Raw genomic sequence first — 23,447 nt, 5'->3', positions numbered from 1 at the left:
GTTGGACTCCATATGAATATGCCCCATCCATCTATTCGAGATGAATTTTTGGGCAAATTAGACTATTTTTTTGTTTTTTGATCTTTAGCCTTCTCCAATGAAGATGGCTGATGAGTCTATGCTTAGAATGCTTTGGTAATTATTTAGGTGAAATTTTGATACTTTGATTTTTATTTTTAATGTAGAACATGCGACTTCCTCTTGAGCAAAAAGTTGTAAAGTTGTAATTATTTTTTTTATTTTTTATTTTTACATTTGTAACTCTTCTACATTAATTTTGCACTCGAACAATAAACAGTATTCGTGAGGGTTTAGAGGGTTTTAAAAAGCTAAACGATGATGTAACTATCGTCTAAGCATAGACGATTCCATCACAACATTTGTATATTGTTTTTGTATTTTTCTTCACATTTTTGCATTAATTATTATGAATTTTTATTTACTTTGGAATCCAAACAACGATGTAGTCATCATCAAACGACGATGTAGCCATTATCAAAGAGTAGAGGATCCAATCACAAGAGTTTGCATATTTTTTCACACTAGTAAATTAATTATTATATTTTTTTAATGTGCTTTGGTATTTTTAAATTGCTTTGGTATTTTTAATGTGCTTTGAAATTTTTTAATCCAACTCATTTGAGATTAAATACTATGGCTATTCTAGTAAGGTTTTTATTGGTTTAAAATTTAAACTAACTTTTTTTCGGGGTTGAAACGAGTTATCTACGAGTAAACTTGTTAAGAACTTGTTATGCTATGATTGTTATTAACAGGTTCTTAAAGTGTGGCTCGATAACAACCGATTGGTTAATGTGTTGACTTGAAACCTGTTATTTTCGTATCGTTTTGGATCAGGTTTACATGTCGTGTAAGAAATTGTCAGGTGCAATCTGATGTGAAAATTTTGTAATATGAATTGGAAACTTTTTTTTGAACCGATAATTTCAAAAATCAGCCTTAATGCTAAATTTAGTGTTATATAAGAAATGAATTAATTAGCATTACACATTTAAGGCTATTTAAATGTGAGACTTAAAGTCATTTAGGTCATCTCTAACCGATCCGGCCATAAAGTTAAAAGGTAAAAAATAATCCGAAATAATACAAAAACTGTCACCAATCAAAGATTAAGTCAAAAAGCTCGTGGGCTCCCCCAGGCCGAAAAAGAAGAATAAGATCAACCGGCTGGCTCCCCCGGGCCGGCCTCTCTTCCTCTCTCAGGCAACGACTCAAGCTTCTCTCTTCCTCCTCTTCTTCTTCTGATTCATCTTCTGTCTCTCCCATCGAGCTTTACGTTTTGACGATCTTTAGGGTTTTGAAATCTGAAGCTTCAAAACCATGGAAGACGCTTCAAATTCGAACCCAATCTCTGGAATTCGAACTCAATCCCAGGCCGAGGACCGAGCGGTATCTCTCACTTGTATAAATACCAAACAAACGCAGCCCTTCATTTGCTTGCTTGTCTGACCATCTCACCCGGTTTTCGAGCTTCACACCAGACACAAAGACGCAGAAGCACCAAAAATGGAGAAAGCGATCAACAGGCAGCGTGTTCTGCTCGACCACCTCCGCCCTCCCTCCGCCGACTCTTCTTCTTCTCTCTCCGTAAGCCTCTCTCTTTCTCCTCCTCGTCTTCCCCAAAGTTCGATTCATCCTTAATTTGATTTGATTCAACAAAACATACATACGTGTGTGTGTGTGTATATACATATATATATATATATATATATATATATATATATATATATATAAAAGATTTGAATTCGATCGAATTCCAGCTCTGTAATTTGATAAAACTGATTTCGGATTCAAATGATATGATATGATGCTTCTCGATCAGGTTCAATTTTGTATATGTATATTCCTAGAGATTTTTGAGATGTTTTTGGGTGACAAATCTGAACATTTTTGGTTTGCAGAGCTTATCGGACTCCGATTTGCAAGGCGAAACGCAGCGGCTTCAAGGATACTCATGCTGATGATCTTCTTGCACCTGTTTTGAAGGTTTGTTATTACCATTATCTTCGTTTTTGCATTCTCGTTTTTGTTTCTGGTGAAGTTTGATAGGAACAAGTATTATTCCATGAACTATTGTTATCTTGAATTGATAGAAAGAAGTACATTTTTTTCTTACCGGGACGACAATTGCTTGCTGTAGGCAGTTGTGGAAAAGACCAATGTGAACCCGAGTGAAATTGGAGATATCGTCATTTTTGTCCTTTGCTTCCGTTTTAGAAAAATAGTTCCTTGCACAAATGATGTCTTTAACAGGATTGTAAGATTCATAAATTTAAGCAACCATATTACAACAACAACAACAAAGCATTTTCCCACTACCATATTAAGTCGGTTAAAATAATAAATTATGTTTAGCCTTAAGGCCACCTCGGTTGGAGATAGTTTTTTATCGCAGAGTTATGTTTGGCTTATGGACCTTTGACCCCTCGGTTGAAGATGATAAGAAATATGACCTGACACTATTCATTAAAATATAATTTTTTGGAGGGCTATAGAGCTAAAACAAACTCTTTGGCCCTCCTTCGGTTGGAGATGACCTTAGTATTATAGTCTAGTGATATTTCTATTCACTGGTAAGTGTATTATAGTCTAGTGGTATTTCTATTCATTGGTAAGTAAAAGGTCTTAGGTTTGGTTCTCGCCAAAGGAAAATTTGAACCACATTGTTGCTAACTCATTGTGAGACTTAGCCCACTCCCCTAACATTTAGTGTAGATAATATCGTTTGTTAAAAAAAAAAGGGACTTAAATATGATCAAGTCAGGGCTATCCAAACAATTCCCTACTGTCAGTCCAAATCAAGCCTGTTACATGCAACAAATACCCCCTTATGGTACTTACCTGTGTCCAAAAACTTAAATGTGTATTCACGTAATCAATCATCAAATGGTACAAGAAAAAACCATGAAGAAATCATTTCATGGATAATTTTCACCTAATGACCATCAAGAAAAGAAAAAAGGTCATGGATACATGATAATATACAAATACAAGTACATCTAACTTTCTCACAGTTTTTCCAGTGAGCCATCGGTACGAAAAAATAAAAACATTTTCATGCATTTAAGCAATCGCGCACATGGGTACAACCGCACATGGGCCGGTCCAATGTTTTAGAAGGCCCTGTGCAGGATTTAAAATGAGGGCCCCCTTCTAAACAACTTTGCATGTAAAAATGTTATTTGAAAAAATGAATGTAAAAGAAAATTATTGGCTAGGATAATGTACATCCATTAAATATAGTAATTAAGAGTAAATTATATATCATTTTCTTTCACTCCTCATTCATCTTTAATGCGACATTATCTCACTGTACAAATATCATAATCAGAATCGTACAAATAATTGTAAACACGAAAATTCTGTAACGAATGAAACGAGAACATGTGTACAAAGAAGATTTGTATTGATGAATTTGTAGGGTTACAATCTTTGTTTACAATTTTCCTCTGATTCAGTCTTCAAATTTGATGTAGATACCTATGTTGTTAATCCAAGGGTCGCGATGACTTGTTCTCGGACCAATGGTTGAACGATTGCTTCAAGTTTTGAGCTTGAAACAATGCGTTGATAGTCTTCACCTTTAGGGTTGTGTATGACCTGCTACAAGGTGATGTTGATGTGGGATTTTGTTGATTTAAGGGTCTTGGCAACTTGATTTTGAATCGAACGTCGTTATAAGTTTTAAGCTTGTAACAAAGTATTAAAGGAGTCGGCACAAGTGCTTGTTGATTCTTCAAGAGAATGCTTCAGCTTTGGTCGAAAGAAAACTTCGGCTTTGGTATACGTTCTTCGAAGAGAGCTTTGACAGCGTATTAGTCTTCAAAGATTTGGCAGAGGTTATCCTTTTGTGAGAATTTCAGCCATTCAATGTAGAAATTGTGGACCCCTATTTGTGTTTGGGGACCTTATATTTATAGACTTCCAAAGCTATGCCTTTGGATGGATTTGGCTTTGATTTGTGTCTTGATTCATCCATGGGAGAATTTAGACATGTTTTGTGTCTTAATTTAGCCACTTTCCCTTGCTTGGTCAAATTATAGGGCTTTCTTGCCTATTTTGTGAGTAATATTCAATTCTTGCTTGTTTTGTGAAGATGCTTTAGCTTTCTTTCGGTTTTGGGAGCAATTTGGGCCCTTTAACGATTTTAAGAAGATTTCTTCCCATTTGCCGCATTTTAGGAATGCTTTTGAGCTTCATTTGCTTGATTTGTGCCACATATCATTGATGACTTGTCCATTTGTGATGAGTCATATGCCGCGTGGAGCTTTGTTATGCATTATTTGCATGCAACGAAATTTTCATGTCTATAGATGCCCCCACTTCAAGGCGCGTTGTAGGCATGTGCTTGTCGCATGCAAGAAACGTGTTTTGAAGTCTTGCGATGTGAATGTGCTAATTCAAGAGTCGTCGAGACTTGATCTTGAATTAGTTTGCTTCTTCAAGGGCTGTAAAAGCTTGATCTTAAACGAAACATTTCTTCAAGGGCCGTTGAGGCGTATTTCTTGGACGAAACATTTCTTCAAGGACCATAGAGGCTTGATCTTGAATGAAATGAAAATTTTCTTCAACGGCCGTAAATGCTTGATCTTGAATGAAAATGAAATTTTCCTTCATGAGCCGTAGATGCTTGATCTTGAAAGAAATGAAAATTTTCTTCCAAGGTTGTAGAGGCTTGATCTTGAAAGAAATTTTGGAAATAGATAAATCGGCACATACTTATTGTGCGTATTGATTTTCCATAATTTTGACAAAATTAATCTGGTGTATTTTGAATTTTTTCCTTGTGGTTGTAGGAGAAAAAAAAAAGTTGTTTCCTTTATTAGGTAGGAACCTCCTTCAATTTTGGTAATGAGGGTGATTTCCTTCAAAGTGTTGGAAAACTTTAGTAATTTTCTTCAAAGCTTTGGAAAGATTTAATGGTTGTCCTTAGGTAAGTAGGATTTACATTTTTTTCCTTTTCATGGCAAGTAGAGTGTTTTCCCTCTTAGTTTGGGAAACTTGACAACTTGTCTTTGCTTTGGAGGGATTCCCTTTTGTATTTTGGCAAGGAAAAGTACTTTCCTTTGATGTTTTTGGGAATTTTAAAGTCGTTTCCTTATTTTTTTTTTGTTACCCTTTCTTCTTTTTGTTGATTTTTTGTGCCAAAAAACAGCATGCTTTTCCCTTGTTGGCCGAAACTACATTGCCGTTTTTTCTTGGAATTTGCTTCCTTCTTGTAGCTAGAATGTGCTTCCTTGTTTTGATTTTCCTTTTGGTATTTGGTATGTGTTCTCCCTATAGCATTAGGAAGCAATTGACCCTTAATATAGGACAATTGGGTGTGTTTTTGTCACAAAATATCTTTGTCGTGCATTGTTTCTGTGCTTGTCGTGCCTTGTAGCTGCTTGAAGATGTCGTGGGTTTGCTTGTTGCTTGGTGCCGTGGCTTATAGCTGCTTAGAGTCGTGCCTTTTTCTGCTTAGTGCTTGTTACAATGCGTCACTTTTTACCGCGTGGTGCTATGCAAAAGATTGCAGCAGGGTTTCGCTGTATAGTGCCTTTTGGTCACAGTTTCTCTTGGTGGTGACGTTGTCGTTCAGTGCAAGAAATTGTTTGCGTAATCGCTACGGGGTTGCATAGTGCGATTGCGTAGTATTTTGGTTTTCTTTGCTACTGTAGTGTGCTTTGAATGACCTTTTCAAGCTTTATGGCTGATTTCTTTTCATCCTTGTGACTTTGTCATCATCATCCTTTAACGCTCGCGAGGTTTGTCTCACATGTATTTTTCATTAGTGAAGCAATTTTTTTTTCTCCTTCTTGCCGTCCCACTTTTTATGCTTATGTTGCCTTATTTGTTTTGTTATAGCCATGATATTTTTCAAATGCTTTAAAAGTAATACCATCACCATTCTTGCGAAGGAAGGCAATTCGCAAGATAGGGGAACGACGTTGAAGCTTTGTGCACTGTTGACTAGCCCTAAGGCGCTTGTTCTTCCTGTAAAAGATAACTCGATCCATATCAAGTTGTGGTCGTCTGAAGTATCTTGGGAGGTGATAGATTTTGGTCGACCAAATACGAAGAAGAAGGCATGTACGTTGAGGATTCTTATCTTGAATTCTTCGCACCATGTTCGTGACAATTCACCATCTTCGTTTAAGCTTCGTCGTGATTGCATCCGTAGCGGAGCAATGACTTGAAATGACATATTGTCTACTATTGGAGAGGCTGTCTTTGCTGAGTTTTATTGGGAGTGACTTGAAGATGTCTTGAGCCGATCTAAAGATGTGCTTACCAACGTAGGCCTTTATCTCCCTGTGTACGTATCTTTGTTTAGTTATAATCGTCATCTTTCCGTCCTTCGTGTGTTCTTTAAGTATTAGTGTTCAGCGGTTAACACATTTCACACATCATAAAGGGAAATGTCGATTTCACTTTGGGATCTTCACAAGATAGGAGGCTTGCCGATCCATGGTAAGTTTTACGACAAGGTTGTTCCTAGCGTGGAGGAATTTTCTCATCGCAACAGCAGAGGATTTCCTGCGAATTGTCGTTATTTGTTTTGGGCGTATCACAAGCTTTACCACGAGGCTCAGGGTAAGTCAGGCATGATGGATCCGATTTTGGTATTGAGATGCCATGAAGTACAAGAAGCCTTCGAAGAAAAATGGCCGTAACATGACCACTAAGCCAAAGGGAGACTCAGACCCATCAGGTGCCATTGGTTCAGCTAGGCGATGTGCCCCTTCCGAGTTGCAAGTGTTCGAGGATCTTGGTGTAGCGTTATAGCACGTGCAATAATTTTACCTAGTCGTTTTCTTAGCTTGTTGGCTTTGTAAGTTTGTTTTCCCTAAAGATGACGTCAACTTACCCTAGAGTCTTCAAAGTGGCTAGCAAGATGGCTGTAGGTGAATCTTTCAGCCTTGCTATTCCGGTCTTAGCCATATTTATGATGGCTTAAGTGTTGTTTCGAACTCGGTGAGCATCGAAGATAGTGGTGCAGTATTTCCCTACAACTATGTGTACGGTTGGTTGGGTGAGTATTTTGGCACTAATTTTTCTTCGTCGACTTTTCACAAGTCGGGCTCTTATTCAACAACTTTAGTCAAGTTGGGGCCTTTAATGACAAAGTACTATGGCGTGCTTTCTGCGTAGAGCTTTGATGATTTACAGGCGCAAGCGTTGTTTAGAAGTTGTGACGGTTTGAGGATGGACCATTTGGCAAGAGTTAGCTCGACGCAGGGAGGTCTTATAGATGATTCACACCTTCGTTTCTCAAACTTGTCTTACATCATAAGTCTTTGCTCGGGGTATGTTTCTTTGCGGCAAGGAGACCAATGTATTGTTCACCTGTATAATCCTTATCGTTTTAGCGGACAGTTTGGTTTTGTCCAACATGTGCCAGGTAAGTTAAAGGGAAACGCACGGTCAGAATCTTTGCAAGTCGTGTATATTCATTGAGAGTCTTGTACCCATGCATGCGCAAATGCTTCTATCACCTTGTCGACCAAGGACGAGTTCAAGAGTAATCTAGTGACCTGTGCTTATGTAGGTTGGTGGTTAAAGATACACCATGAAGACTTAGGGACGACAAGTGGCACTAATTATTCTCATTCATGCAATGATGCATTGAGAGAGGGTTGTTCTGCGGTTTCTATGCAACTGGCACCTTTTGATTGTGCGAGTACAACTCATTTGCAAGGTGGACTTGTGGCTTTAGCTCATCAACATCTGTCTTTGTCTTCTCAACATTTCGATACTTCTGAAGAGGCATGTGATGAAGTTGATTCACATGAAGATGAACTTGTTTTGTAGTAGAATCAACAAGTTTTAAATAAGCGATCGCTTGAAGGCCTTTAGGACGATAGGGACGTCAATTTTCGTCATAAGAAGAAGAAAATGTTTAGGTATCCTCAGTTTGATGGCTGTGTGTCACTTGAGAAAGATGTATGTACTTCATTATTTCTTATGATTTCATCTGCTTTCATTGGTTTAGCTTTTGTTTCTAACATCTTTCTTCGTCTTCTTTAGGCTGGGCCCTCTTGTTCTTTTGATTTGGCGTACATGTGCATTCATTCCTTTACAAAGATGTTATTTGGAGGCAACTTACCTATGGATGAGGAGATTAGGGATCTGCCTGGTGCAAAGCTTGCTACAAATCCGTCAAGTTGCCCAAGTTTGCCGTGTGTAGGTGTAGGTATGCAAGAGCCTATCATGCATCCAACATCTTTGCTAGCTAGCTTCGATCTCTCTTAAATGGCCGAACCTTAGTGGCACTGAGCAACTCATCCATCGCATCAACCTTCGCGCGGCTATGGATATCAAGAGAAGAGGATTTCAAAGTGCGTATCGGAGGACCCTGCGTTGCTCAATGAAGACTTATTGAAGCTTGTTTCTGCGATCGATAACCTTAATGTTGATTCCTCAATCTTGAGAGTCAAGAATATCGAACTTATGGCTACCTTAACGAGTATTCTTCTTTGCATGCTGTTTCTTTGAAGAAGTTGAATCCAGAGGTTAGAGCTCAGCAACTTGTGGCAATGGACTTATCAATTGCCCAAGTTCGGTCTTCTTAGCAAGCTGTTTCGGAAGGTTATCAAGCCACAATGATTTCTTTAGCTTCCGTCCAGGCGTGTCTAGAAGCATTGGCGCGAGAGTGAAAACAGTTGGAAATCGAAGCATCACGACTTTAAGGTTTTATTTCGGAGCAGGAAGCTACACTTTCTCAACATCAAGAGGAGATTTCGTGCCTATAGCAAGAGAAAGACGCGGTTATGGAGGTGCCCACCTTGTCCCCCACCGTCATCGTAGTTTTACGAACATAGCTTTCAAGTAGGGTCTTCCGTTCTTTGTACTTTAAGCCTTCTTTATTTTTGCTCATTTTGTAATACGGCTTTGTAGCCAAATTCTTCCTTTAAAGAAAAGTATTCACATTCTTGAATTTGCTCTTTATTCTTCAAAGTGTTTGTGTTTTGTTGATGATGTGACTGTACTTGAAGTTTTGATGTTTCAAGTTGCCTACGTACCCTCGGTTGAGGAAGGATCAAGTCATGACATAGTTCAAAGGAAATAATGGATTTTTTTTTTTAAAATTTTTTTTGATGGTTTTGATGGTTTTCCACTGAAGGTAAGAAGGCGCACCATCATCCACATTGGCCAATCTTCACGCCAACAAGCTTTAGAGGATGACACTAAAGAGGAGGTCCAATACGTCTTTCACATCACATCCAAAAAGACAAAGAAGATGAAATCCCCGAGGAGGATGTCACTTTGTGCCACCACAGCTTGAGGATGAGGGGCAAGCCATGATTGATGATCTTAAGGAGCTCAACTTAGGCACAAGCAAGGAATCGAAGCCTATCTTTGTAAGTGCATTACTAAGTGCGGACAAGATCGATGAGTATTACCAATTACTAATGGAGTACAAAGATGTCTTTCCTTGGACCTACAAAGAAATGCCCGACCTTGACCCTACCATCGCCGTTCGTCATCTTGTAGTCAAGCCTGGAACGCAACCGATAAAGCAAACTCAAAGGTGTTATCGATCCGAGCTCATCCCACAAGTTGAGGCTGAGATTGACATGCTAATTGAAACATGCTTAATTCGAGAGGTGCAATACCCTAAATGGATCTCCAACATAGTCATTGTTCTTAAGAAATCTAGACAAATACGTGTTTACGTAGATTTCCATGACCTTAACGATGCTTGCCCAAAGGATGACTTTCCTTTGCCAATCATCAAAATCATGGTAGACGCAACCACTGGTCACAAGGCACTATCACTTATGGACAAGCTCTGTGAGAAATACAAGCTTAAGCAGCACAAGTCTTCCATGTATTATGCTCCGACCAACGGTCTCGCGGAAACATTCAACAAAAAGTTGTGCAACATCGTGAAGAAGGTAATCGGCCGAACAAAGAGAGATTGGCACGAAAGAACAAGCGAAGCACTTTGGGCATATAGGACGACACATATGACTCCTACCCAAGTTACTCATTATTCTCTCGTATATGGCGTAGAAGCTGTTCTACCGTTCGAAAGTCAAATCCCCTCATTAAAGATGGCTATACAAGAAGGCTTAACTGAAGAGGAAAACACAAAGCTGCGACTTCAAGAGTTGGAAGCACTCGACGAAAGAAGGCTCGAAGCTCAACAACACTTGGAATGTTACCAACCACAACTATTCCAGGCATTCAACAAGAAGGTCCGCCCAAGGTCTTTCCAAATTGGAAATCTTGTCTTAGCATTACGAAAGCCCATCATCATAACTTACAAAACAGAAAGCAAGTTCACATCAAAGTGGGATGGACTTTACGTAATACAAAAGGTCTACACCAATGACGCTTACTTAATCATGGTGGAAAACGGCTTAAAGATCAGCCCCATCAATGGCAGATTCTTGAAGCACTACTACCTCTAAACCAAACAAACAAGCTCATCGCCTGCATAAGCCTAAACTGCACACTGCACAAAGCTCCTCGCCTGTATGAGCCTAAACTGCACACGACAACAATGCTCATCGCCTGCAAGAGCCTAAACTACATACGACACAATGCTCCTCGCCTGCACGAGCTTAAATTACATACGACACAATGCTCCTCACCTGCACGAGCCTAAACTGCATACGACACAATGCTTCTCGCCTGCACGAGCCTAAACTGCATATGAGACAATGTTCCTTGCCTGCACGAGCCTAAATTGCACACATCACAAAGCTCATCGCCTGCATGAGCCTAAACTACACACGGCACAATGCTCCTTGTTCGCACGATCCTAAAAGGTGACACCCAATGCTCATCGCTTGCATAAGCCTAAGCTGCACATGGCACAAAGCTCCTTGCATGTATAAGCCTAAACTACACACGACAACAATGCTCCTTGTTCGCATGAGCTTAAATGGTGACACCCAATGCTCTTTGTTCGCACCAGTTTAAAAGGTGACACTCAACGCTCCTGGCTTGTAATAGCATAAACTGTGTATAGCAAAATCGCCATCAAAAGCAATCCATCATTCCTTTAAACTACGTCATGACTTGATCCCTCCTCAACCGAAGGTACGTAGGCAACTTGAAGCTTTAAAACTTCAAGTACAATCACACCATCAACAAAAACACAAACACTTTAAAGAATAAAGAGCAAATTCAAGAATGTGAATACTTTATTTATTTAAAGGAAGAATTTGGCTACAAATTCAAGAATGTGAATACTTTATTACAAAGTAAGCAAAAAAAAAAAAAAAAAAAACATGGAAAGCTTCAAGCACAAAAATGGAAGACACTACTGAAGAGTTATGTCCCTAAAACTACAACGATGGTCTTTAAGCAAGCCGTCCAAAGTCTTCAAAGTCTCTACATCGGTGAGAGACAAGGTGGGCATTTCCATGGCCGCGCCTTTCTCTTACTATATTTGGGAAACCTCCTCTTGATACTAAGAAAGTGTAGCTTCCTGCTCCAAGAGTACACCTTGAAGTCGTGACGCTTCGGTTTCCAACTGCTTTCGTTCACGCGCCAAAGCTTCTAGACGTGCTTGGACGGAAGCCAAAGAAGCCCATGTGGCTTGATAACCTTCTGAAGCGGCTTGCTATGAAGATTGAACTTGGACAATTGATAAGTCTATTGTGGCAAATTTCTGAGTTCTAATCTCTAGATTCAACTTCTTAGAGGAAACAACATGCAAAAAAGAATACTTAGTCGAGGTAGCCATAAGCTCGGCAATCTTGATTCTTAAGAACGAGGAATCCACGTTAAGGTTGTCAATCGTAGAAACAAGCTTCGACAAGTCCTTATTGAGCAACGCAAGGTCCTTCAATGGGCATTTTGAAATCCACTTCTTAATATGGCTCTTGATATCTATGCCCGCGCGAAAGTTGATGTGATGGATAAGCTGCTTAGTGCCATTAAGGTTCGGTCATCTCAAATACATCTCAGACCTAACTGGCAAAAGTGTTGGACGCATGACGGGCTCTTGCATACCTTCACCTACACACTGCAAACTTTGGCAACTTGGCGGATTTGGAACAAGCTCTGCATTGGGTGGATCCCCAATCTCCTCGTTTATAGGTAGATTGCCTCCAAATAGCATCTATGTGAAGGAATGAACACCGATGTTTGCCAAATCAATGGAACAAGAAGGCATAGCCTAAAGAAGACAAAGAAAGGTGTTAAAAACACAAACTAAAACAATGAAAGCAGAAGAAATCACAAGAAAGAAGGAAATACATACATCTTTCTTAGGTGACACATGGTCATCAAACTAAGGAGGCTTAAACACTTTCTTCTTATGACGGAAATTAACATCACTATCATCTAAAGCACTTTCATGTGGTCGCTTGTTCAAAACTTGTTAATGTTGTTGCAAAACAAGGTAATCTCCGTGCGAATCAACTTCGTCACCCGCCTCTTTAGAAACATCCGAATGTTGGAAGACAAGCACGGGCGTTGAAGAGCTATAGTCGCAAGTCCATCTTGAAAATGAGCTTCACTCACATAATCAAATGGTGCCAGTTGCGTAGGAACTGCAGAACAACCCTTTCTCGACACATCATTGCGTCAATAAGAGAATTGGTGTCACTTGCCGTCCCTAGTCTTCACGATGTACCTTTGACCACCAACCTGCGTAGGCACAGGTCACTGGATTACTCTTGAACTCGTCCTTGGTCGGCAGAGTGATACAAGCATTTGTGCATGAACGGGTACATGACTCCCAATACATATACACGGCTTGGAAAGATTTCGGATGTGTGTTTTCCTTCAGCTTGCCTGGCACATGTTGGACAAAACCAAATTGCCTTATGAAATGGTAAGGGTTGTACGGCTGAACAATACATCAGTTTTCTTGCCATAAAGAAACATACCCCAAGCACAAACTTGTAATATAAGACAAGTCTGAGAAATAAAGGTGTGAATCATCTATGAGGCCTCGCCATGTCGAACTAACCCTTGCCAGGTGATCCATTCTCAAACCTTCACAACTTCTAAACAATGTCTGCGCCTGTAAATCATCAAAGCTCTTTGCGAAAAACACGCCAGAGTACTTTGTCATTAAAGGCCTCAACTTGGACGAAGTTAAGGAAGAAGGCTCCGACTTGTCTAAAGTTGACGAAGAAAAATGAGTGCCAAAGTACTTACCTAACCAATCGTACACATAGTGGTAGGGAAGTACTGTAGCACGATATTCAGTGCTCGTTGATTTCGAAACAATACTTAAGCCATTGTAAATATTGGCTAAAACCGAAATAGCAAGGCTGAAAGATTCACTTGTAGCCATCTAGCTAGCCACTTTGAAGACTCTGGGATGGATAATGTTGATGTCGTCTTTGAGGAAAACAAACTTACAAAGACAACAAGATAAGAAAACAGCTAGGTAAGATTCTTCCACGTGCTCTGACGTTACGCCAAGATCCTCAAACACTTTTAATTCGGTAGATGAACGGTGCCTAGTTGAACCAACGGCACCTGACGGGTATGAGTCTCCATTTGGCTTGGTAGTCTTGTTGTGGCCACTTTTCTTTGAAGGCTTCTTATACTTCATGGCATCCCAATACCAAAATCCGATCTATAAAGAAATCTTCATGCTTAACTTACCCTGAGCCTCATAGGAAAGCTTATGATACACCCAAAACAAAGAACGGCAACTCGCAGGCAATCCTCGACTATTGCGATGAGAAAATTCCTTCATACTAGGAACAACCTCGTTGTAAAAGTTACCCTGGATCGGTAAGCCTCCTATTTTGTGGAAATCCCAAAGTGAAATTTACATTTCCTTTTGTGACGTGTGAAGTGTATTGGTCGCTGAACACCAATGCTTAAAGAACGCATACACAACATGATAAAGGCCCTTGTTGGTAAGTACATCTTTGGATTAGCTCAAGACATCTTTAAGTCACTCCTAGTAAAACTCCGCAAAGACGGCTTCTCCAGTAGTCAACAATGTGCTATTCCAAGTCATAAATCCGCTACGAATGTGATCACCAAGAAGCTTAAATGAAGCCGATGAATTGTCACGAACATGGTGCGAAGGATTTAAGATAAGAATCCTCAACGTACACGCCTTCTTTTTCATAGTTGGTTGACCAAAATCTGTCACCTCCCAAGACACTTTAGAAGACCACAACTTGATAAGCATTGAGTTGTCTTTTGTAGGAAGAACAAGAGCCTTAGGGCCAGTCAACGACGCATAAAGATTCAGCGTCATTTCCCTATCTTGTGAATCATCTTCCTTCGCAAGAATATTGATGGTATTGCTTTTAAAACATTTGAAAAATACCATGGCTGCAACAAAATAAACAAAGCAACATAAGCATAAGAGTGGGGCGGCATGATTTATTTTTTTTTGCTTCACTAAAGCAAAAGACATGCGCGACAAACCTCATGAGCGTTGAAGAATGACGATGGCAAAATCACAATCAGCCACAAAGCTTGGGCAAACATGGCAAAGAGGGCAGTTACAAGATGGTCCTTCAAAACACACTACAGTAGCGAAGAAAATCAAAATGCTACGCAATCGCACTATGCAACCTTGCAACGATTACGCAAGCAGTTTCTTGCACTGCACGGCAGCGTCACCACCGAAGGAAAATTGTGACCAAAAGGCACTACATAACATAACACCTTTGCATTATTTTAAACAGCACTATATGGTAAAAAGTGACGCACTGCAACAAGCTCCAAGCAGCAAAACCACGACAAAGCACAACAGTAAGCACACAACAAGAATGTGAATTGTGAAAAAAACACATAACCAATTGTCCTATAAATAGGGGTCAATTCTTCCTAATGCTATAAGGGAGAGTACATACCAAATATCAAAGGAAAATCCAAAGAAGGAAGTATATTCCAACCAAAAGAAGGAAGCTAATTCTAAGCAAAAAATGACAAGTTTTAGCCAATATGCGCAAGTAGGACGTTTTTGGTGATAATTCAACTTTCCATAAGAGTTTTGATGCAAGGCCAATTAGAGAAGGAAGCTAAGAGGCTGATGATCATTGTGTCCAAATTTCATAATTTTCCCTAAAGCCAAAACGTTCCAGTTTTCAAAATTAATCTAGCAGAAGTTGTTTTCCTGTCAGAACTGTGCAGCTGTGGGAAAATGATGAGTTGAAGGCTTTCCCGATTTTTCCTAGTAGTGTGTGATATATGCCTGAAAAGATAAGAGATAAAGCTAAGTTTCCCATATTTTTACAGAATTGTTCAGAAGCTAAATCGACTTAAAATTGGCATGCAAGTCAGATGACATGTTTCTTAAACCAAGGAAACATGCTGTTTTTCCTGCAACAAAAAAAAAAAGAAAAAAAGAAAAAGGAAAGGGCTTCAAAATTTCCAAAACAACAAAGGAAAGAATCCCCCCTTGCCGTGGAAAACTAAAAGGGGAAAGGAAAGAGTCCCTCATTGCCGTGGAAAACAAAAGGGGGAAGAAAACAACACCTTCCTTACCGTGGAAAAAAAAGAAATGTACATCCTACTTACTCAAGGACAAGCATTAAATTTTAGGAACTTTAACAAAAAGCTCACAGTACTATTCAATTTAACGAAAAATCACATTTTTACACTAAAAAGTCAATACTGGTACTATTCACTTTACCCTTTATTTTGTCTTTATCGTTAAAACTCAAAGTTTTCGAGCCATTTTCATTAGTTTTCCTTTAAATTTTTCCAAAATTTTGAAGGAAATCACCAAAGCTTTCCAATACTTTGAAGGAAATCACTCTCATTACCAAAATTGAAGGAGATTCCTACCTAAGGAAGGAATAACATTTTTTTTTCTTACAACCACAAAGAAAAAAATTCAAAAAAATACACAAAAAATTATGGAAAATCAATACGCACAATAAGTATGTGCCGATTTATCCATTTCCAATTTTTTTTTCAAGATCAAGCCTCTACGGTCCTTGAAGAAATTTTTTATTTCATTCAAGATCAAGCCTCTACAACCCTTGAAGAAATGTTTCATTCAAGAAATACACCTCAATGGTTCTTGAAGAAATTCCTCATTTCATTTAAGAAATACGCCTCAACAACCCTTGAAGAAATGTTTCGTTCAAGAAATACGCCTATATGACCCTTGAAGAAGCAAACAAGTTCAAGATAAAGTCTCGACTACCGTTGAGTTAGAACATTCACATTGCATGACTTTAAAACACGTCCCTTACATGTGACAAACACATGCCTGCAACACACCTTGAAGTGGGGGCATTTGTAGACATGTAAATTTCGTTGCATACAAATGATGCATCACAAAGCTCCACATGGCATATGACTCATCACAAATGGACAAGTTATCAATGACATGTGGCACAAATCAAGCAAAGGAAGCTCAAAAGCATTCCTAAAATTCGACAAAGGGGATGGAAGCTTCCTTAAAAACAACAAGGGGTCTAAATTGCTCCCAAAACAGGAAAGAAAGCTAAAACATCTTCACAAATCAAGCAAAAATTGAAGATTGCTCACAAAATAGGCAAGAAAGCTCTATAATTCAGCCAAGTATGGGAAAATGGCTGAAAACAAGACACAAAACATGCTTAAATTCTCCCATGGACGAATGAAGACACAAATCAAAACCAAATCCACTCAAAGGCAAGATTTAAAAAGTCTATAAATACAAGCTCCTCAGACACACAAAAGGGTCAATAATTTCTACATTGAAGGGTCGAAATTCTCACAAAAGGATAACCTCTGCCAACTCCTTAAAGACTAATACGCTGCCAAAGTTCTCTTCAAAGAACACATAACCAAAGTCGAAGTTTTGTTTTGACCAAAGTCGAAGCATTCCATTGAAGAATCAACAAGCAATTGTGCTGATTCCTTCAAGACTTTGTTGCAAGCTCAAAACTTGTAACGACTTTCAATTCAAGATCAAGTCGTCAAGACCTTTGAATCAATTGCCGCAACTTTGAGGTGAAGACCATCCAAGAATTGTTTCAAGCTCAAAACTTGAAGCAATCGTTTAATTGTTCATTCGAGATCAAGTCATCGTGACCCTTGGATTAACAACCTACGCACCTACATCAAATTTGAAGACTGAATTAGAGGAAAATTGTAAATAGAGATTGTAACCCTAAAAATTCATCAATACAAATCTACTTTGTACATGTGTTCTCATTTCATTTGTTACAGAATTTTTGTGTCTACAATGTCTTCATCCATGTAGAACTTAGTGTCCATGAAGTGTGATTCGGCTTCGGTGAATGGCTTGGTGTCGCCTTGTATCACCTTTACTCATTCTTGGTAGAACTTTAAGCATTGATAAATGGTGGACGACACTACTCTATTCTCGTGGATCCAAGGCCTTTCTAAGAGCAAGTTGTAGGAAGTTCTTGCATCAATCATGTGGAATAGCGTGCTTGATTTGAGTTCGCTAATGATCATCTCTACTCAGATCATGCCCATCACTCTTTGTATTCCTTGGTTAAAACCTTGGATTAGGAGGCGGCTTTGGGATAGTTCATCCACCTTGATGGTGATTGTGGTCATTGTTGACTTTGGCATGATGTTTATGGCCGATCCATCATCCACAAACATGCGGTTGATTTTGTTATCTCTCATGTACCCAAAGATGAAGAGAGGACTGCTGTGAGGCTTTGATCCCAGCAGCAAATCTTTGTTAGTGAAGTTGATTGCGTCATGGGTGGCACATCACGTGGCATATTTGTGTGGTCAAAGCTTCAAGCCTTCATCTTTGCGTTCTTGCACTTCATGGTTGTCAGGACTTGCCAAGATCGTTATTAATGCTTTTCGCATCTCAATACTAAAGTATGTTGGCAAACCTTCTTTGGGCGTGAAGGTCTTCTCTTCCTTGGCGACAATAACTTTGTTTTTTGAAGGCTTTTCTGTCTCTATTTCAACCATGTGATAGGCAATGATAATGCACTGTTGGAATAAATCCTTCATGAAGTACTCTTGCAAGGAGACGGGAATGCGTGGCTCTTGCTCCATAGGTTCCCCAGCGTACGTTGGCTTAGCAGCTCATACACTCATTTTGGGCTTCCTATTATTGCGGTAGCGGTGCTTTCTCCCTTGATCCACCTTTGGCTTTATGGCTTGTGGTTTTGGCTTCCTTGTCCTTTGGTAGGTCACCAATGTCCATCCTTCTTCATCATTAGTAGGCACATGTTGGTCGCTTGCCCCTAGTGATGATTTTATATAAGGTGCCGTGTAGCTTGAGCATAGACGGGAATGGTCAGGCGTCACTTGGAGAAGCACGAGATCGAAGGATCCAAACGCAATCGTAGTAGTATGTGTTGCGGCCGTGTCTTCAAGGTCAAGCTTGATATGCCCTTGTTATGCTAACTTCATTATAAGCTCATTGAGGATGAAGCACTTACTGACAGGATGGCTTACAATACGATGGTATTTGCAGTACCTAGGATCGTTAACGCGATTCATCTCTTTGGGGTGCTTGCATTCAGATAGCTCGATCACCTTTTTTCCAGCAAGTCGTCTAGCATTGCAGCCACGTTAGAGTTCGAAAAAGGGTATATATTCAACGCCAGTTCCTTCAAGGTGTTTTTGTACCTATCTTGGGTGTGAGAAGGCTCATTTCTCTTTATTTCCTTCCATTTGTTCTTGGATGAAATCTTGACGGGCGCAACTGAGGTCCTAATGGGGGTAATATAGAAGGAAAAAGCTTCATAGGTGGGTTTTTTTTCACAACTTTGTCTACCTTTGAAGTGAACACCTTATCATTTTTGAAGTCGGTGATCGGCTCTTTCTTCCCATGGTTGGCAATACTTAACTCCATGCCACAGGATCGAGTTTCAATTCTTCAAATGTTCTCGACTTTATGCCTTAAAGGATGTAATGTAACACCCAATGCATGCCTTGAAGACACATCTCAATGACGAAGGTTTCAGAAAGCCGATCTTTGCAATCTAGACTTAATGAACGCCATCTATTATGTAGTCGTTGACAGGTTCGTCTTTCCATTGTTTCGTACTTGTCAGCTCCAGTATGTTTACGATACGGCGGGTGCTGTAGAAGTGGTTGAGGAATTTCCTTTCAAGATGATCCCAGCTGTTAATAAACTCGGGCTCGAGGTCGGTATACTAGTCGAAGGTGTTACCTTTTAGTGAGTGTACAAACTACTTGACGAGGTAATCTCCATCCGTCCCAGCATTGTTACAAGTTTCGATGAAATGGGCAATATGTTGTTTGGGATTGCCCTTTCCTTCGAACTGCATGAATTTTGACGGCTGATAAACCCTTGGCATCCTTAAGGCGTCAATCTTATTGGAGTATGGCTTTAAGTACAGCACAGAGTCATGTGAGCTCCGTTCGTACTGTGCCTTGATTATACTCGTGATCATTTATGCCAGTTACTCTTTGATTGAAGCTGCACCAGTAGTCATGACTTGAATGGCTACGGGATACGAGTTGCTGCTTGAGTCGGCGTCGGAAGTCAACGACTCAGAGTACCTCGTCGAACTTACTTCCTTTGGCGCCCTTAGCGAGGCCATGCCTTGATGCTCTTGCTTCTTCGGCAGAGTTGATGTATGGGTGGAAGGCACGGCAGAGAAAGCTATTGCCTTGCTTCGGTTTGTGATGCCCAAAGTGTCACCACTTGTGGCAATGATGTTCTGGTTCTTCGAGTTGGTTGCGGGAACAACTTGATCCTTTCTTGATGCCATGTGCGTTTCTTGTGGATTTGAAGACAAAGATGAGAAACAGAGAGGTCCCACTGGGCGTGCCAAATTTGTAAACGAAAATTCTGAAACGAATTAAACGAGAACACATGTACAAAGTAGATTTGTATTAATGAATTTGTAGGGTTACAATCTATGTTTACAATTTTCCTTTGATTCAGTCTTCAAATTTGATGTAGATGCGTAGGTTGTTGATCCAAGGGTCGCGATGACTTGATCTTGGACGAACAGTTGAACGATTGCTTCAAGTTTTGAGCTTGAAACAATGCGTGAATAGTTTTCACCTCTAGGTTTGTGTATGACCTGCGGCAAAGGTGATGTTGATGTGGGATTTTGTTGATTCAAGGGTCTTAGGGACTTGATCTTGAATCGAATGTCGTTACAAGTTTTAATCTTGCAATAAAGTCTTGAAGGAATCGGCACAAGTGCTTGTTGATTCTTCAAGGGAATGCTTCGGCTTTGGTCGAAGGAAAGCTTCGGCTTTGGTTGTACGTTCTTCAAAGAGAGCTTTGGCAGCTTATTAGTCTTCAAAGATTTGGAAGAGGTTATCCTTTTGTGAGAATTTCGGCCCTTCAATGTAGAAATTGTCGACCCATATTTGTGTTTGGGGACCTTGTATTTATAGACTTCCAAAGCTATGTCTTTGAATGGATTTGGCTTTGATTTGTGTCTTGATTCATCCATGGGAGAATTTAGGCATGTTTTATGTCTTAATTTCAGCCAATTTCCCTTTGGCCAAATTATAGGGCTTTCTTGCCTATTTTGTGAGCAATCTTCAATTCTTGCTTGTTTTGTGAAGATGCTTTAGCTTTCTTTCCAATCTTGGGAGCAATTTGGGCCCCTTGCCGATTTTAAGAAGATTTCTTCCCCTTTGCCACGTTTTAGGAATGCTTTTGAGCTTCCTTTACTTGATTTGTACCACATGTAATTGATGATTTGTCCATTTGTGATGAGTCATATGCCATGTGGAGCTTTGTGATGCATTATTTGCATGCAACGAAATTTTCATGTCTACAATAGTTCTTTTCTGTCAAATGTTGACAAGTGCTACTCTTGATGACTCGTTTGATTTTTCTAAGTCACATGTCATGTGTACGATTTGTGAGACACATGGTGCATGACACGTAAGCCCTGACATGTTGAAATTTAATGTTGTTGGTAAATATTTATTTCACCGAAATTTCAATATCTACATATCTCAAGAAAAATTTATCTATCAAACAAATCACTGGTTATGATAATAGTAGCATCCTTTGATATATGGATGACAAAATGGTCTCAAAATAGAATGAAAATTAAATGACCTTTAAATGGTGACCAAAAGAATTTTAATTTAAGGTGCTGCTCTTCACATACTATTTTTCACCTTCCACACACTCGTAATTTTCGGTCTTCGGATTGATGAATTGAAGATAATCAAATGATAAAAATTAACAGAGAATGTGTGAAAAGTAAAAAAAAAAAAAAAAAAAAAAAAGGTCTGAATGGCATCATCCTTCATTTATTATGATATCTCTAATTTATTATAATGAAAGAAATTAAACTACAAATATTTAAAAAGAAGAAAACAATAGTGTAGCTCAAAAAGGCCCAAGATGGTTAACTCGCACATCCCCAATATGAAAGAAACCTAGCATAGCTGAAAAAAAACAAAATCAAAATTAATAAATATGAGGGCATAGGGAGTCAAACCCGTGCATAATCAAATGGGAGTATCATCCAGGACCTCATAAAATCAAAGTTAATAAGACTGCTTGTGAATTACAGATGCCTTCTTTTTATTTTTTATTTTTTTATGTGTACCACATTACAAAGGTTATTAACATTCCAGGACTCCATAAAATTGGGGCCCTATGCAATCGCACACCTTGCACCTCTTGGGGCTGACTCTCTAACTATACAAGCCAAAGTCATGGAGAAAGAAAGTGCCCACAACAAATATTCTATGTAATTAACAATACAACATAGTTACATTCTTCTTCGTAAGAGTACTGTATGAGTACACATTACGTTAAACACTTATAGACACATGTAGAATCTAGTTTGTACATGCAATGGTTACTGCATAATTTTTGTTGTAGGAAAATGGTAATGGTTCGCATGGCAGGCCCTGAAAATTTGGTGTTCTAGGCTAGCCTTCTAATTAGGATCTTAAAGTGCACTAACCCCTAACACTTTATACATTAATATGTAGAAAAAAATTTGCTAAATACATGAAAAAATATATTTCTACATCAAATAACAATAAAAATTAGTTTTAAAAGAAAATAAACAAACATTATTTGAATATTACATTTGAAAGGCCAAAAATAAAAATATAAAACTCTTATTAGATTTGGTTTCCTAATTGCATTTGAATATCTTTGTTGGGAGTCTTCTCGGCCATAGTGGGGACAATGAACAATCACTACGCCTTTACCATTACAATATCATGATTTCCGTACCATCTATCTTACTTTCATAGTATTTATAAGACAAATATATATAATGAAAAACTTTGGGACTCCGAAAAATCGGGGGCCCTAGATAATCGCCTTACCCGGCTACACTTAGGGCCGGCCCTAATGGTTCGGCTACACAAAAATCTATCAAAGTTGGAGTTGGTTTGGATAGATCAAGTGGGCATTTACCAAATTTAACCACATTAAGTTCTCTTATTTTCTTGGATTCAAAGTAATAAAAAAATGAGTGTACGTTGACTTTTACCGATAATCCATGAGTGCAAATTAATAAAAGAATTAAAATTAATGAATGAAATCTCACCTGAGAAAGTAAGTAGGTGCTGGTGCATTGTAAATGGTCTCTAAGTAGGGTTACAAAAATAGGAGGCAGCACTGCCGATAATCACAGATGACGCATGATGAAGTACTTTTAAGTGCTTCCAATGATGTGTTCGTTGTTTGGAACAAAACTTTAACCCCACTAATGGGATATAAGCAACAAACTCAAGTGGTATACGCATTGCCCTAGCAAGTGACAGTAATAAGCAATCAAAAAGTCTAATGCCCAACATGTTGGTGGGAATGAATGACATCTTTCGTTAATCTGAACAAATAAACTTTCAATTTAATCCCGTTTCAAAAGTTTATTAATCTGAACAAATAAACTTTAGGTAAGAATGAAAACTCATACACCGTCATCTTTCCGTCAAATGTTGGCGATCGTTCCATATATGTACGACCGATATTTATATGTGCGTATGTACTTGAATAGTAGAGTTATAGTTTTGGAGATGTCGGTCCCCTACTATTGTTATCTTAGGGATGATATTTTGGTTGTGATGGTGGGAGCTCTACTCTTATTTACAAGATATTGTAACAGAAGCAACTTATTTGTAAATATCCACTTGAAGATATTTGTACGTAGGTGCTAAGAAATCTCTTTGCTTAATCAAGTTTTTAGGTCAATTATGGAGAAGAAAAATAATAGCATATGGACGTCTCAACTTTATGTGAGCTGTTCACATGCCTAGGCTCCAAAGTCTTGGAAGGACCACTGGTATAATCGGTCCCATTCAGGAGGCCTACATGTATACATAGGTTCATAGTGATTGCTATATCTAGCAATGATTATCAATATTGGTCAAATTGGGACACATCCGGCGCTCTGATATTAACAGCCATTGAAAATCTAGGCGGAGAGAGCTCGATAACTTGCATCCACCATGAAGTGATAGTTACCTCTTTTGGCTGCACTGCCTTTCAATTTCCCTCATATAGCCAACTTTCACAAGGATTTGGTAATCTATAAACTATTTTTCATAAGTTGGTTTTCAAACTTTTAAGAGATAAAGGATCTAACACTTTTCCA

General features: G+C 39.0%; 1 protein-coding gene across 7 annotated transcripts; it reads left to right on the top strand.

Moving 5' to 3' along the window:
- The first annotated feature begins 1,136 nt into the window (after positions 1–1,136).
- LOC126605154 (uncharacterized) lies at positions 1,137–23,051 on the top strand. 7 transcript variants are annotated; one of them, XR_007616852.1, is made up of 5 exons: positions 1,137–1,608; positions 1,923–2,007; positions 3,498–5,768; positions 5,869–7,947; positions 8,032–8,941. XR_007616852.1 is itself a non-coding variant. In XM_050272518.1 (3 exons), exon 3 carries the CDS (start codon positions 9,306–9,308, stop codon positions 10,419–10,421), a length of 1,116 nt encoding a protein of 371 aa, XP_050128475.1. In that variant the 5' UTR covers positions 1,145–1,608; positions 1,923–2,007; positions 9,128–9,305; the 3' UTR covers positions 10,422–20,030. The 7 variants fall into 7 exon arrangements, 1 of the variants encoding a protein (XP_050128475.1); XR_007616854.1 differs by lacking the exon at positions 3,498–5,768 and having other exon boundaries at positions 1,141–1,608; XM_050272518.1 differs by lacking the exons at positions 3,498–5,768; positions 5,869–7,947; positions 8,032–8,941 and adding an exon at positions 9,128–20,030 and having other exon boundaries at positions 1,145–1,608.
- The last annotated feature ends 396 nt before the right edge of the window (positions 23,052–23,447 follow it).

Source organism: Malus sylvestris, chromosome 15 (genome assembly GCF_916048215.2).
Source record: "Malus sylvestris chromosome 15, drMalSylv7.2, whole genome shotgun sequence".
NCBI lineage: Eukaryota > Viridiplantae > Streptophyta > Magnoliopsida > Rosales > Rosaceae > Malus > Malus sylvestris.
This window is presented reverse-complemented; position numbering and strand designations above follow the sequence as displayed.